This window comes from Physella acuta, unplaced genomic scaffold, assembly GCF_028476545.2.
Source record: "Physella acuta isolate Inbredline_101_S28 unplaced genomic scaffold, ASM2847654v3 ptg000205l, whole genome shotgun sequence".
In the NCBI taxonomy this organism is placed as follows: Eukaryota; Metazoa; Mollusca; class Gastropoda; family Physidae; genus Physella; species Physella acuta.
The window spans coordinates 298,876-312,731 of record NW_026731724.1 but is presented as its reverse complement, the minus strand read 5'-3'; the positions used below and the strand labels follow the sequence as shown (position 1 = coordinate 312,731).

Here is a 13,856-nt window from a genome sequence, read left to right as displayed (position 1 = left end):
CCGTTAAAATGTGCAGTTTTCTAGATAACCGTTAAAATGCGCACAGTTTCCTAGATAAGCGTTAAACTGCCCGCATAGATTCCCCGATGAACCCATTATTTATGAGTGCGGGTCTAGGAGCGCCCTTTGTCCTGCCACAATCAATCAAATTGTCATAAGGTTTATACAGCCGACAGACAGGAAGAGACCCGTGACAAATCGATTGATAAGTTCAACTTTGTCTGAAAAAGAAGAACCCAACAGTGGTAGAATTTTGATGGACTGGAAACATGAGCAAGAAAAGTCAAAGCATGTATGTCGTGATCAGTGGCGTAGCCAGGATCGTCTCAAGGGGGGGGGGAGGGGTTCCAATTTTTACCCGAGGACAAACTTTCGATTTGCACCCCCCTCAAACTTTCGATTTGCACACACCCCCCCCCCCCTCAAACTTTCGATTTGCACCCCCCTCAAACTTTCGATTTGCACCCCCCCCCTCAAACTTTCGATTTGCACCCCCCCCCCCTCAAACTTTTGATTTGCACCCCCCCTCATACTTTTTCTATATACCGAGGGGTCTATGGGGGGGGGGGGTTATGACCCCCCCCTAAACCTCCCTGCCTACGCCACTGGTCGTGATGCCGTCATTATGATTTAACAAGAAAAGTCAAAGCATGTATGTCGTGATGCCGTCATATACTGGAACAATTTATAGATGAATTTAAAAAGCTTTTAAATGTATCTCGAAGAATGGTTAGCAAAACAACTATACAAAACAGATGTATTCAAATAGAATTTTTTATATTTACAAATGATGTGACAACAGCTTGCAAGTAGATTAAATTGTGGCTGAAATAAACATAGCCCAAATAAAATCATAATAATTTTTTTTAGAAACAAAATTCACACAAGTCGCTTGATGTTTTCAACTGATTTTTAAATAGCCAAAAATTGTTTTTCAATATAACATTTTACAAAACATAATTCTAAATAAACGAATAGTTTACAGCATATTATATTTTAACATAAGTAATATTTCAAAACAGATTTACTTGAAATCACCTTGTTTTTCAATTTTCAATTTAAAGTTTTAAAAAATGAGACAAAACATATCAGGAAAAGTTAACAATATGTTGTAAACTAATGAAGTGTACAAGTATTTCTAACTTGCAATCACCTTCTAAATGTTAGCCATCAATACGTGTCTTATTGGTAATAAACAATACGTTTCTAAATGGTAATAAACAATGTATCTAAAATGTTAATAAACAATACATAAACAATACGTTTCTACGTGTTCTAAGGCAGGTCATTGCTGGTGCTAATTAAATAGCGATTTATTGATCGATTTGATTCAAAACAGGGTTAAAACGAAACAAAATAAATATATAAATCAATTTTTAAATATAAATTACAACATCCTTATTGTAAGGATTCGTGTAAGCCGTGTGTTTTATTATTTATTTGTGCACGCATTTTGAATATAAACATTAAACAGGTGCACACATTTGTATTTTTTTTACAGGAAAATTGGAAAGTCAAAACCCATAGTTTTCTACCGGAAATCAATCAAAGGCTTTCTTTAAACGTGCAGCCAAGTAGATCATCTGTAAACTTTGTTCTCGGAAGTTGATCTCAAAATTTTCTTTCCCCTCATAAGACCCAGGCGAGCGGTTCTCACGCTAACAGACTAAAGGCCCCTAGGGTTAGACCTCGTCCAGGAGGAGCATCCACCAGGGTATGTTCAGCCTTCCCCCACCCCACTGGCCGCTGGGTTGGTAGATGGGTGGGTACAGCCACCCGTTGTTTCCGTGGGGGTAGTGGGGGTTGTGTGGGTAATGTGGGCCGTTAGGGTTGTAGATATTACCTGAAATTATAACAACTTTTTAAAATGTATGTATATACAGCATATATGTATATATATATATATATATATATATATATATATATATATATATATATATATATATATATATATATATATATAATCTAACCATCTGTAGCTAGTTATTAATTACAGACAGCTCTGTGTGTGTGGTGACTTTTATATTTTATTTAAACGAAATGTTGACTTTCCATAAGAGAAGACGCTGGTAATTCTGGCTATAGTGAACAAGATAACTGGGCTCACGAACTTTGATACCTTACTAAATGAGCTCACGAACTTTGATACCTGACTAACTGAGCTCACGAACTTTGATACCTGACTAACTGAACTCACGAACATTTGATACCTATCAAAGACCCCCGCCCCCTCTCCCCGCTCTGTAGCACACTTCTACCTGAAAATGTCAATGTTTACCCTCTACGTACATCATCAAACTTCTGTGTATGACTCTATGGTGATCATATGTGTACTTTATGAAACGTCAAATAAGGGTAAATAAACCAGCTGATTCTTAGAAAATAAACCACTTAAGTGACTAGTCTAATCCATTAGTCATTCTTGTGCTTACCTGGGTCTTGTGTGGTGGTTGTTGGGGGAGGTGGAGGGGGTCTGGTCGGTGGTGGCTTGGTTGTTGTCGTCGTTGTTGTCGTTGTTGTTGATGTTGTTGTTGTAGGTGGTAGTGGAGTCGTCGTTGTTGTTGGACGTGTAGTGGTAGTTGTTGTTGTTGTGGTAGTTGTAGGGTAAGGGGTTGTTGTCGGTTTCAACGTTGTCGTCGTGCGCAATGGCGTTGTGGTGGTTGTCGGTCTGGTTGTTGTGGTTGTTGTGGTTGTCGTTGGGGTAGTCGTGGTGGTTGGCGGAGGTGCGGTAATGACCAGCGGCGTGGCGTTGGAGTTGTCTCTGTTGGTGTCCAGCCCTCCAGCGGCGGAGTCGTCTGGCGAGAAGTCCATGTTGAGGGTGTTGCTATCAGGGGCGGCCAGGTCTGGTGACACACTCACTAGAAACAGACAGTTAGACAACTTTTTACACACACACACATATATATATATATATATATATGTATATATATATATATATATATATATATATATATATATATATATATATATATATAAAGCAATGTATGTTTGTTTGTTTGTTTGTCCTTTATGCATTACTACATCTCTCATCACATCGCCGTGAAACTTTGGGAAGTTGTAGAGAATATTCCTAGGGAGGTTTCTGCGAAAAAAAAAATTCAAATTCGCAGGGGTGGCGCCCCGACAGGGCGCGATTTGTTTTTTTTTCTATATACGGTATATAAAAATTAAAGTCGATTTTGGTTTGGCATCGTTCATCCGATAGCCATGAGACTTTGGGGAGTTCATTATACCACTCTAGGGAAGGGTTCTGTAAAAAAATAATTTTTAATTTCGCAAGGGCGGCGCCACGGGAGGGTCCGATTTTTATCTATATACGGTATATAAAAATAATAATAGTGAATTGCAGTGACACCGTTCATCCGATAGGCATGAAACTTTGGGGAGTTCATTATAAAACTCTAAGGAAGGGTTCTTAAAAACAATCATTTTTAATTTCGCAAGGGCGGCGCCACGGGAGGGTGCGATTTGTCTCTATATACGGTATATAAAAATAAAAGTCGATTTTGGTGTGACACCGTTATCCGATAGCCATGAGACTTTGGGGAAGTTGATTAGAACAATTCAGGGAAGGGTTCTGTAAAAAAAAAAAATCCTTTTTTAATTTCGCAAGGGCGGCGCCACGGGAGGCTGCGATTTTTCTCTATATACGGTTTATAAAAATAAAAGTCTATTTCGGTTTCACACCGTTCACCCGTGTACCATGAAACTTTGGGGAGATGATTAGATCACTCAATGGTAGCGATCTGCAAAAAAATATTGTCTAATATTGCAAGGGCGGCGCCCGCCGTGGGGGGGGGGGGGAGCGATTCTTTTTCTCTATACACTGTATATAAAAAATAAAACTCGGATGCAGTTCATCAGAGTGCCATGAAACTTTAGGGAGTAGATGAGAATACTCCCGAGAATATTTCTGCGAAAAAGAAAACTAAAGTTTCTTATGGGCAGCGCCATATAGGGTACAACTTTCGTCAATAAACGGTTTGGAGCCCAGAGTTTTAGAGCGACGATGTTGGCACTTGGCATCCGTTAATCGAGCGTCCTGCATAGCGAGTAAGGGGTACTACTATATTCAGCGGTAAAACTACAACAGGCTTCTAAAAATAACTTTGTAACGCGAAGATCTCCTTCTGTACAGTTTCGTCACCTTGCGAAAGATGAAAAAATAACTTTTTGAATATGAGGAGCCGACTGTAGAGTTTCGTCACTTTGCGAATGATGCAATAAGCATCTATTATTAGACAATCCAGTCAGAAATTGAGATCGAGCATCTAATAATAGACCATTAGTAACGCTAGCATATTGATCAGTCACACTGATGTTTAAAACACGTGAAATACTTTTTTACGTGTTAAAGAAAAAAATCCTGTTCATTTGTGTCACTTTAGCGAATGACGAAATCAGCATCATTATTAACAGGATGCTATTTGGCACGATGGCGCCTGTTAGTTTTAAGGAGCCAGGGGTCGTACGCCGCGCCTATGCGGTAGTGTAATCGGGGGGTGGGGGCCCTGAGAACGCCGCTGTACGTCTCTGACACATGGGCGGTCACCGAAGTGTGTTCTACCATATTATTTCGGTGAGTGATTAATGTACATTCAATGTTTTCACGCGGTAGTGTAGTTAAACCCGTGTCCCGATATTTATGATCCAAGCGCAGGCATTGTTTACATTTAAATAACTCACTTTTAGAAAAGACGGTCACGCGTCTTATAACATATGATTGGAAACGCGTTGCTGAAATCCTTCTAATACATTTCGTCAAACTTACTTCTATCCCCGCGGCAACGCGCGGGGGACGGGTACGCTAGTATATATATATATATATATATATATATATATATATATATATATATATATATATATATATATATATATATATATATATATATATATATATATATATATATATATATATTGTATGTATGTATTTTTTAAAGTTTAAATTGTAATCTTAAAAATTGTATTTAAAATTTCGATACTGCCAACATTTTTATATAATATCTCTAATGGACACCAGCGAGTTGACGAGATTCCTTCCATAATGTTGTTGACATGGAATAAAAACGTGCTTTTTAGATTTTGACCGTAAAAAAAAAAAAAAAAAAAAAAAAAAAAAAAAAAAAAAAAAACTTAAGCCTAAAATTAATTTAGAAATTTTATATTTTTAGAATGAATACTATAAAAGTTTAAAATCCAGAGAACTTGAAAATAATTTGTTGAGTTTAAGGCTACATTTCTATTTATTTTCATCAAGCCTAAGTTATAACCGGATGTTTCACTTTCGTAAGACAAATATTGATTGGCTGTACAGTAACTTAGTGATCGATGGCGGCCTATCCAATAGCAGGATGCCATTGTTTACGTCGCCATTACACGTGAAAACCAAATTGTTTTTGCTTTTTTTTTAAATTTTTATTTAGTTACCGAAAATATTTAAAACATCAGATACATCCAATCTTTAGTAAAGTCCGAAAAAAACCAGACAGGCAGGATTTTATAACCATGTGCATAATTTTGAAATTAATTTATGGACCTCTCAAATACCTTTGAGACTTTTCTCGCTATTGTCCATTGTGTGGTCTGTAACTGTGTCGTCTGTAACTGTGTCGTCTGTAACTGTGTCGTTTATAACTGTGTCGTCTGTAACTGTGTCGTTTATAACTGTGTCGTCTCTAACTGTGTCGTCTCTAACTGTGTCGTCTGTTGTAACTGTGTCGTCTATAACTATGTCTTTTATTACTGTGTCGTCTGTTGGAACTGTGTCGTCTGTTGTAACTGTGTCGTCTGTTGTAACTGTGTCGTCTGTAACTGTATAGTCTCTAACTGTGTCGTCTTTTATTGTGTCGTCTGTAACTGTGTCGTCTGTAACTGTGTCGTCTGTAACTGTGTCGTCTGTTGTAACTGTGTCGTGTATAACTGTGTCATCTATAACTGTTGTCTGTAACTGTGTCGTCTATAACTGTATAGTCTCTAACTGTGTCGTCTATAACTGTGTCATCTATAACTGTGTCGTCTGTAACTGTGTCGTTTATAACTGTGTCGTTGTCTCCGATTCGTTAACCGTCCCCTACTGAGTTCAACTGTCTTAGCCTGATGGACGGCCAATGGTTTGACATCTGATGTGACATCTGATGTGACAATCTGATGTGACAGGTTCATAGTCACCAGCTCTCAGGTGTATTCAGGTATGCGACAAGGTGCAGGCATTTAGTCATAAGGCTATACAAGTGCTCAGCCATTGAGACATGAGAATTCACTCTATCAGTCACAAGACTATTCACGCATTCCTACTGTCCTGATTTGTTTAAGTGAATAGTTCTTTTTTTCATGAGTCAACTTTCTATGTGATATATATATATATATATATATATATATATATATATGCCTATTTACTTATAATTTAGAATTTAGTGGCTAATGTTATAGATTTAGTGTATACGCTTAGACCATTCTAGATTTACTTACAGGAAAAATGAAAACATACAAGGGCGATAACCACAACAAAATTCATCTCCATCGTCGTCTTCATCTGAAGAAAATAATACAAAAACTTAAAAAATACAGAAGTTATAAAACACTATAAAATATTTGGGACAACTGAAGCCATGAAACACCATAGGCATGGAAAGCAAAGTCATTTAACATCAGTGGTTGAAACAACTCCCTAAAGTGAACTACAATGAAACTCTTGTAGCAGGTTTGGTTTATACAACCATTTGCTTACACCAGGGGTCTCAAAACTACGGCCCGCGGGCCGCGCGGCCCGTGATGTCCTCTCATCCGGCCCGCGGAGATCTTTTTGTCCACGGAAAAACCGTTTGTTGGTGATGGCCGAGGAACTTTGCCCAGAAAAATTAAAGACATTTCTGGAAGAAACTGACCCCGAACTAAAATTTGATAGTTAATGCGGCCCTCGGACTGAAAAGTTTGGAGACCCCTGGCTTACACGATAGAGGTAGTTAACTGAGAGGCTCTTTAATCTTTGACGTTGAATCATGCTTGGCTATAACCAGTTTTAAATAGATTCTTCTTTATTTTTTTTAAGGGTAAAGAAATTTTGTTTTAAAGCGTCAATGAGCAACAAGAAACTAGCGTAAAACCAAAATTGATTACTGAGTACAATATTCTACACAAGTAAACAGCTACACAAGCATACAGCTAAACAAGCATACTGCTAGACAAGCATACAGCTAGAAAAGCATACAGCTAGACCAGCATACTGCTAGACAAGCATACGGCTAGACAAGCATACAGGTAAACAAGCATAAAGGTAAACAAGCATACAGCTACACAAGCATACAGCTACACAAGCATTCAACTAGAAAAGCATGTAGCAAATCTGATGAACTTTTAGACCATGAGGAAATAAAATCACATCAATCACATCCACAAGACTACAAGATTTTTATTTGGGCCTTGTCAACAGTTGATGCATGATGAAAGGTGCAGGGTAAATGTGCTAAAATGTGCTAATATAAATCAGGATTAAACCAGTCCAAAATTAGCCTAAACGTCCAGATTTATGATGTGTCTTGTTTCCTGAGTGTATGAAATGTTTGTTTGATAGCTTTACATGTTTTATGCTTGTAAACTAGTTCATAGCTACACATGTATTATGTTTGTAAACTAGTTCATAGCTACACGTGTATTATGCTTGTAAAGCTGTTTGACAGCTCAACATGTTTATGCTTGTAAGGCTGTCTCATAGTTGCACATATTCAGTGACTGTATGTTGTGTGTGTGACTGTTTGTTGTGTGTGTGTGACACTGTTTGTTGTTGTCTGTGTGATTGTATGTTGTGTGCGTGACTGTATGTTGTGTGTGATTGTATGTTGTGTGTGATTGTATGTTGTTTGTGTGATTGTATGTTGTCTGTGATTGTAAGTTGTCTGTGTGATTGTATGTTGTGTGCGTGACTGTATGTTGTCTGTGTGATTGTATGTTGTCTGTGTGATTGTATATTTTCTGTGTGATTGTATATTGTCTGTGTGACTGTATGTTGTGTGTGATTGTATGTTGTCTATGTGATTGTATGTTGTGTGCGTGACTGTATGTTGTCTGTGTGATTGTATGTTGTGTGTGTGACTGTATGTTGTCTGTGTGATTGTATGTTGTCTGTGTGATTGTGTGTTGTCTGTGTGATTGTATGTTGTCTGTGTGATTGTATGTTGTGTGTGTGATTGTATGTTGTCTGTGTGATTGTATGTTTTCTCTGTGACTGTATGGTGTCTGTGTGACTGTATGTTGTCTGTGTGATTGCATGTTGTGTGATTTGAATTCCTCTTTAGACCTAGCGATCAATTGGACAGACGAAGTAGAAGTCAGAGCTTGGTGGACACAGAGACGTCCTACAGTCACAAGTCCGAACCGAGATCCAAACTCAAGAACTTTTGGCTAGCAGCTAGCCGCACTATCAATCGACCACGCCGTCCCATATCATACAAGTATGACATTCTCTAATTTGTTATTAATTTATTATCATGCTATAATCGAGCTATAAACGTGCTAACTATAATCATCAGATAATTGTTGCTAATTATTTCTTATGATTTAACGCAATTGTGAAACATTACTTTAAATAGGCTTTGAAAAGCTAGTTCCAAATGGTTCCAAATTATTTTTGCCAGAAAGCATATTTTTCAAGTAAAATTTGAATATTTTATAACATTTGAGAAATAAAAGCACAAAGACTTCAGGTTTTATTTAGGCCAGAAATATTCAAACAAATAATTGCTAATAATATGATAGTAACTTAGCTTACACTTTTATTTTTTATTTTTATTAGTTGAGTCTGGAAGTTGTGGTAATAGGGGATTTCATATTATTTGATAAAAATGAACTGCTAGGCTATAACCCATGGACCGCTATTGTATATTTTGTCATGGAAAACTATTGTTGTGATTTTCATTGTTTTACTTTCTCTGGCCACACCGGTTGACTTGCAGAAGGTGGGGTTGAGGGCATTTAAAAAAAATAATTCGAATTGATAAAATAACTCTAAATGGCTTTTCCGCGGTTTATACTCAATAAAAAAATGAAAAGGTGTGTAATCATTGGTTCCCAATCGACTTAATTTTTTTTTTTTAAATGCTATTATAATTTTATGGCTTGATATATTTTAAAAAAGATTTCACTTTAAATATGTATGATTACATAAACTTTTCAAGCCTTTCCTCTTAATTTCAATCTATTTAGGTTTTTTATTAAATCGCATTGCTCTACATTACTCTTTGATTGCTTATAGACACATTAATAAAATACAAACCCTTTGAGAAACAGTAACTGAAAATAAAATCTTTGATCGTCCACAGGCACAATATATTTACAAAAGGTATGACGGCCTATTTTTTCTTAAATTTCAATTCACGAGGTTTCAATTAAAACCGAGGAATGAATGAATGACCAACAGGTAACTTACACAACAGCCTGACCTGACTTTTACTTGTACCATGCAGGACATTGTACGCACTTCCGTTAGGTGTAAACACGCACTTTAACGCCACACCCTGATTTGCCACATGAAACAATAGTTTGTTGCATGGGACTTTCTTACTCGCTTATGACAAGACATCAGTCAGTGGCGTCGCTGCACAGTTCGGTATGTGGGTTTGACGGCAGTAAGTCGCAGCAGGGTGCAACCTCACCGTACATATAGACATACAGGGAGATGTTAACAATACCCCAACACCATTATATACATACATATACACAAAATGAATTGCAAATAAATCATTGCACACAAATACAAGCACACACACAAGCACGTACATACGCACACAAGCACGTACACACACACAAGCACGTACACAAACACAAGAACGTACACACACACACAAGCCCGTACACACACAAGCACATACACACAAACACAAGCACGTACACACAAACACAAGCACGTACACACACACAAGCACGTACACACACAAGCACGTACATACAAACACAAGCACGTACACACAAACACAAGCACGTACACACAAACACAAGCACGCACACACACACACAAGCACGTACACACACACACAAGCACGTACACACAAATACAAGCACGTACACACACACACACACAAGAACGTACACACAAACACAAGAACGTACACACACACACAAGCCCGCACACACACACAAGCACATACACACAAACACAAGCACGTACACACACAAGCACGTACACACAAACACAAGCACGTACACACACACAAGCACGTACACACACACAAGCACATACACACAAACACACACAAGCACGTACACACAAACACAAGCACATACACACAAACACAAGCACGTACACGCAAACACAAGCACGTACACACACACACACAAACACAAGCACGTACACACAAACACAAGCACATACACACAAACACAAGCACGTACACACACACACAAGGACGTACACACAAACACAAGCACGTACACACAAACACAAGCCCGTACACACAACCACAAGCACGTACACACAAACACAAGCCCGTACACACAACCACAAGCACGTACACACAAACACAAGCACGTACACACACACAAGCACGTACACACACACACAAGCACGTACACACAAACACAAGCACGTACACACAAACACAAGCACGTACACACAAAAACAAGCACGTGCAAACACACGATCTAACACACACACGTTCTCACTCACACACATTCTGACTCACACGTTCTGACACACACACACACACAGTCTATCACATAAACGCATATACACAAACCTAAACACAAGAACGCAAACACACAAACGCAAACACAAACGCAAACACACAAACGCAAACACACAAACGCAAACACACAAACGCAAACACACAAACGCAAACACACAAACGCAAACACACAAACGCAACACACAAACGCAACACACAAACGCAAACACACAAACGCAAACACACAAACGCAAACACACAAACGCAAACACACAAACGCAAACACACAAACGCAAACACACAAACGCAAACACACAAACGCAAACACACAAACGCAAACACACAAACGCAAACACACAAACACAAACACACACAAAACAAACACACATGCAAATCTATATGTTAGTATGTTCTGTTGATAATTAGTGTATTAAAGTGATGCAGAAATCAAGTAGACCCTAAAAGACTTAGTTAAAACCTGACTACGGAAAAGACTTGTTTTAGAATATTTTTATTATTATTAACATAATGCATCAGATTTTACACACTGATAAAGCTATAAGCGAGCTCTGGTGTAATACACCTAAGATGGCCATAGGTGATAACTGCAGGTGGTAATGATGATCATAAATGAGGAATGAAAGGTAAAAGTAAATGTGGATATCCCTATAATTAAAGATTTACCAAAGTCATAGTTATTACACTAATTAATCTTATGATTAAAAAATAAAAACTCCCTACCGTTTTTCAATGCTGTCAAATGTTACAAAGACTTTTTGTTAAGAAATATATTTAGAGCCAGATCGTATTCCAACGTGTTATTTCTATGTTCTAGAACAGCATAAGAAATATTGTCCACGGACCATCAAATGTCGAGTTTGGCCTAACTTCCGCTGAGCTGCTGGATTACCGCGCTTACTTTTTTTTTTTAAATTACCTCCCCTTGCATAAAACCATTTCTATTTTAGTTAACAAACAATTGTTTTAGAAGATGAAAAAAAAATTGCCGTCATCCAGGAATGCGCGATGCCAAAGTTTGTGTAATGTAGGCACGGCTGAATTCATCGAAACTTTTCAACCTGGTCTTCTCAGTCAAGCCTCAATTACTTTATGTCGTGTTACCATTTAAAGTATTACTCTTTGCAAAGTGATCTACATTGCATATATAAAGACAAAATATAGATCATTTTGCCTCAACCTTTAGTCCACAAAGGGAGTAACGGGAAGGGTTTCTTGCGTGTTTTGACAGGTTTATTTTGGAAACCTCACGAGACAAGGGGGATAATCCACGTCATAACTTTTAACATTTTGAATTTACTTGGCGTTTGGTTTCTAACGTTTGGAAAAAGGAATGTTTGCTGAAAAAAGGAATGTTTGCTGAAAAAAGGAATGTTTGCTGAAAAAAGGAATGTTTGCTGAAAAAAGGAATGTTTGCTGAAAAAAGGAATGTTTGCTGAAAAAAGGAATGTTTGCTGAAAAAAGGAATGTTTGCTGAAACTGGAGCTAGGTGTGCAATGGGTGACGTCATGGAGACACCAACAACATTATTTTAACATTGGGTCGTGCGCAACATAATTAAATCACCAGATATGGCGTTGTTCTTTTAGTGGTGAAACGCATAAAGTAGCGAGCTGATAATAAAAACATAGTAGAAAGATTGAATGATAACGATTGAATTCAACTTAGCACCAAGCGACGCATGGGCTGAGATAATTTCTTTATGTTAATGATGTCTATTTTTAGCTGCGCTCGATCGCCCATCCCCGGCTGACTAAACTCATCTGCCGCCCCTTGTACTTTCTGCCTCTAGTGGGGGGGGGGTGTGGTAAAGTGGGGACGAGGACGGGGGGGGGGGGGGTGGAACGACGGTCACTGCAATTACAAAGGTTTACTGAAGTTTGCTAAAGTTTACTAAAATGTGCTAAAGTTTAGATGTTTTGCCGACTATAAAATTATAGATGTCTTTTAATGACCGGATTCTAATGGTTTCGACCGACACAATTTTAGACCTGTTGGCTGACTGAACTTAAGATATTTTTAGACCTGTTGACTGACTGAACTTTAGATATTTTTAGACCTGTTGACTGACTGAACTTAAGATATTTTTAGACCTGTTGACTGACTGAACTTTAGATATTTTTAGACCTGTTGACTGACTGAACTTTAGATATTTTTAGACCTGTTGACTGACTGAACTTTAGATATTTTTAGACCTGTTGGCTGACTGAACTTAAGATATTTTTAGACCTGTTGACTGACTGAACTTTAGATATTTTTAGACCTGTTGACTGACTGAAAATAAGATATTTTTAGACCTGTTGGCTGACTGAACTTAAGATATTTTTAGACCTGTTGACTGACTGAACTTAAGATATTTTTAGACCTGTTGGCTGACTGAACTTAAGATATTTTTAGACCTGTTGGCTGACTGAACTTAAGATATTTTTAGACCTGTTGGCTGACTGAACTTAAGATATTTTTAGACCTGTTGGCTGACTGAACTTAAGATATTTTTAGACCTGTTGGCTGACTGAACTTAAGATATTTTTAGACCCGTTGGCTGACTGAATTTAAGATATTTTTAGACCTGTTGACTGACTGAACTTAAGATATTTTTAGACCTGTTGACTGACTGAACTTAAGATATTTTTAGACCTGTTGACTGACTGAACTTAAGATATTTTTAGACCTGTTGACTGACTGAACTTAAGATATTTTTAGACCTGTTGACTGACTGAACTTAAGATATTTTTAGACCTGTTGACTGACTGAACTTCATCTGCATCAACCTAAGTTGTCGTAATCAACCAAATTAAAGGTTGGTAGTATGATGTCTATCAATACGTTCACAACAAACGTACGTTTGTGGAGCGTCGTATTCATTAACTTATTTAAATTTGTATAGCATTCAGATTAAACTTTTACAAATATGCTGACAATTGTGTTTAAACACGGATTAACCCGACTTACTTTTGTTTGAAATTTTGTTCCTTTAGAAGTCCGCGGCCACCTACGGGGCATGAATGAGAGGTCTGAACATTTCCTGGTGAACGTTAAATAGCTAGACGGAACTAGCAGTATTCTTGGACGTCAACACAAGAGCTTTAACAAAAAAACCTTGTACATGTAATCCATCAGCAAAGAGTCATCTTGTGCTATCAAATCTTTCACTTAGCCCATGTCGTGTCTACCACAGAGACA

General features: G+C 37.7%; 1 protein-coding gene across 4 annotated transcripts; it reads right to left on the bottom strand.

The window, feature by feature from the left end:
* Positions 1-676: 676 nt before the first annotated feature.
* LOC131937257 (integumentary mucin C.1) lies at positions 677-13,721 on the bottom strand. Of its 4 annotated transcripts, none has more exons than XM_059294541.1 (4): positions 13,626-13,721; positions 6,469-6,532; positions 2,433-2,858; positions 677-1,843 (listed from the first exon to the last, which is right to left on the bottom strand). In XM_059294541.1, exons 1-4 carry the CDS (start codon positions 13,674-13,676, stop codon positions 1,683-1,685), a joined length of 702 nt encoding a protein of 233 aa, XP_059150524.1. In that variant the 5' UTR covers positions 13,677-13,721; the 3' UTR covers positions 677-1,682. The 4 variants fall into 4 exon arrangements, with proteins under 4 accessions (XP_059150524.1, XP_059150525.1, XP_059150527.1 ...); XM_059294542.1 differs by lacking the exon at positions 13,626-13,721 and adding an exon at positions 9,422-9,508; XM_059294544.1 differs by lacking the exon at positions 13,626-13,721 and adding an exon at positions 11,397-11,754 and having other exon boundaries at positions 742-1,843.
* Positions 13,722-13,856: the final 135 nt, after the last annotated feature.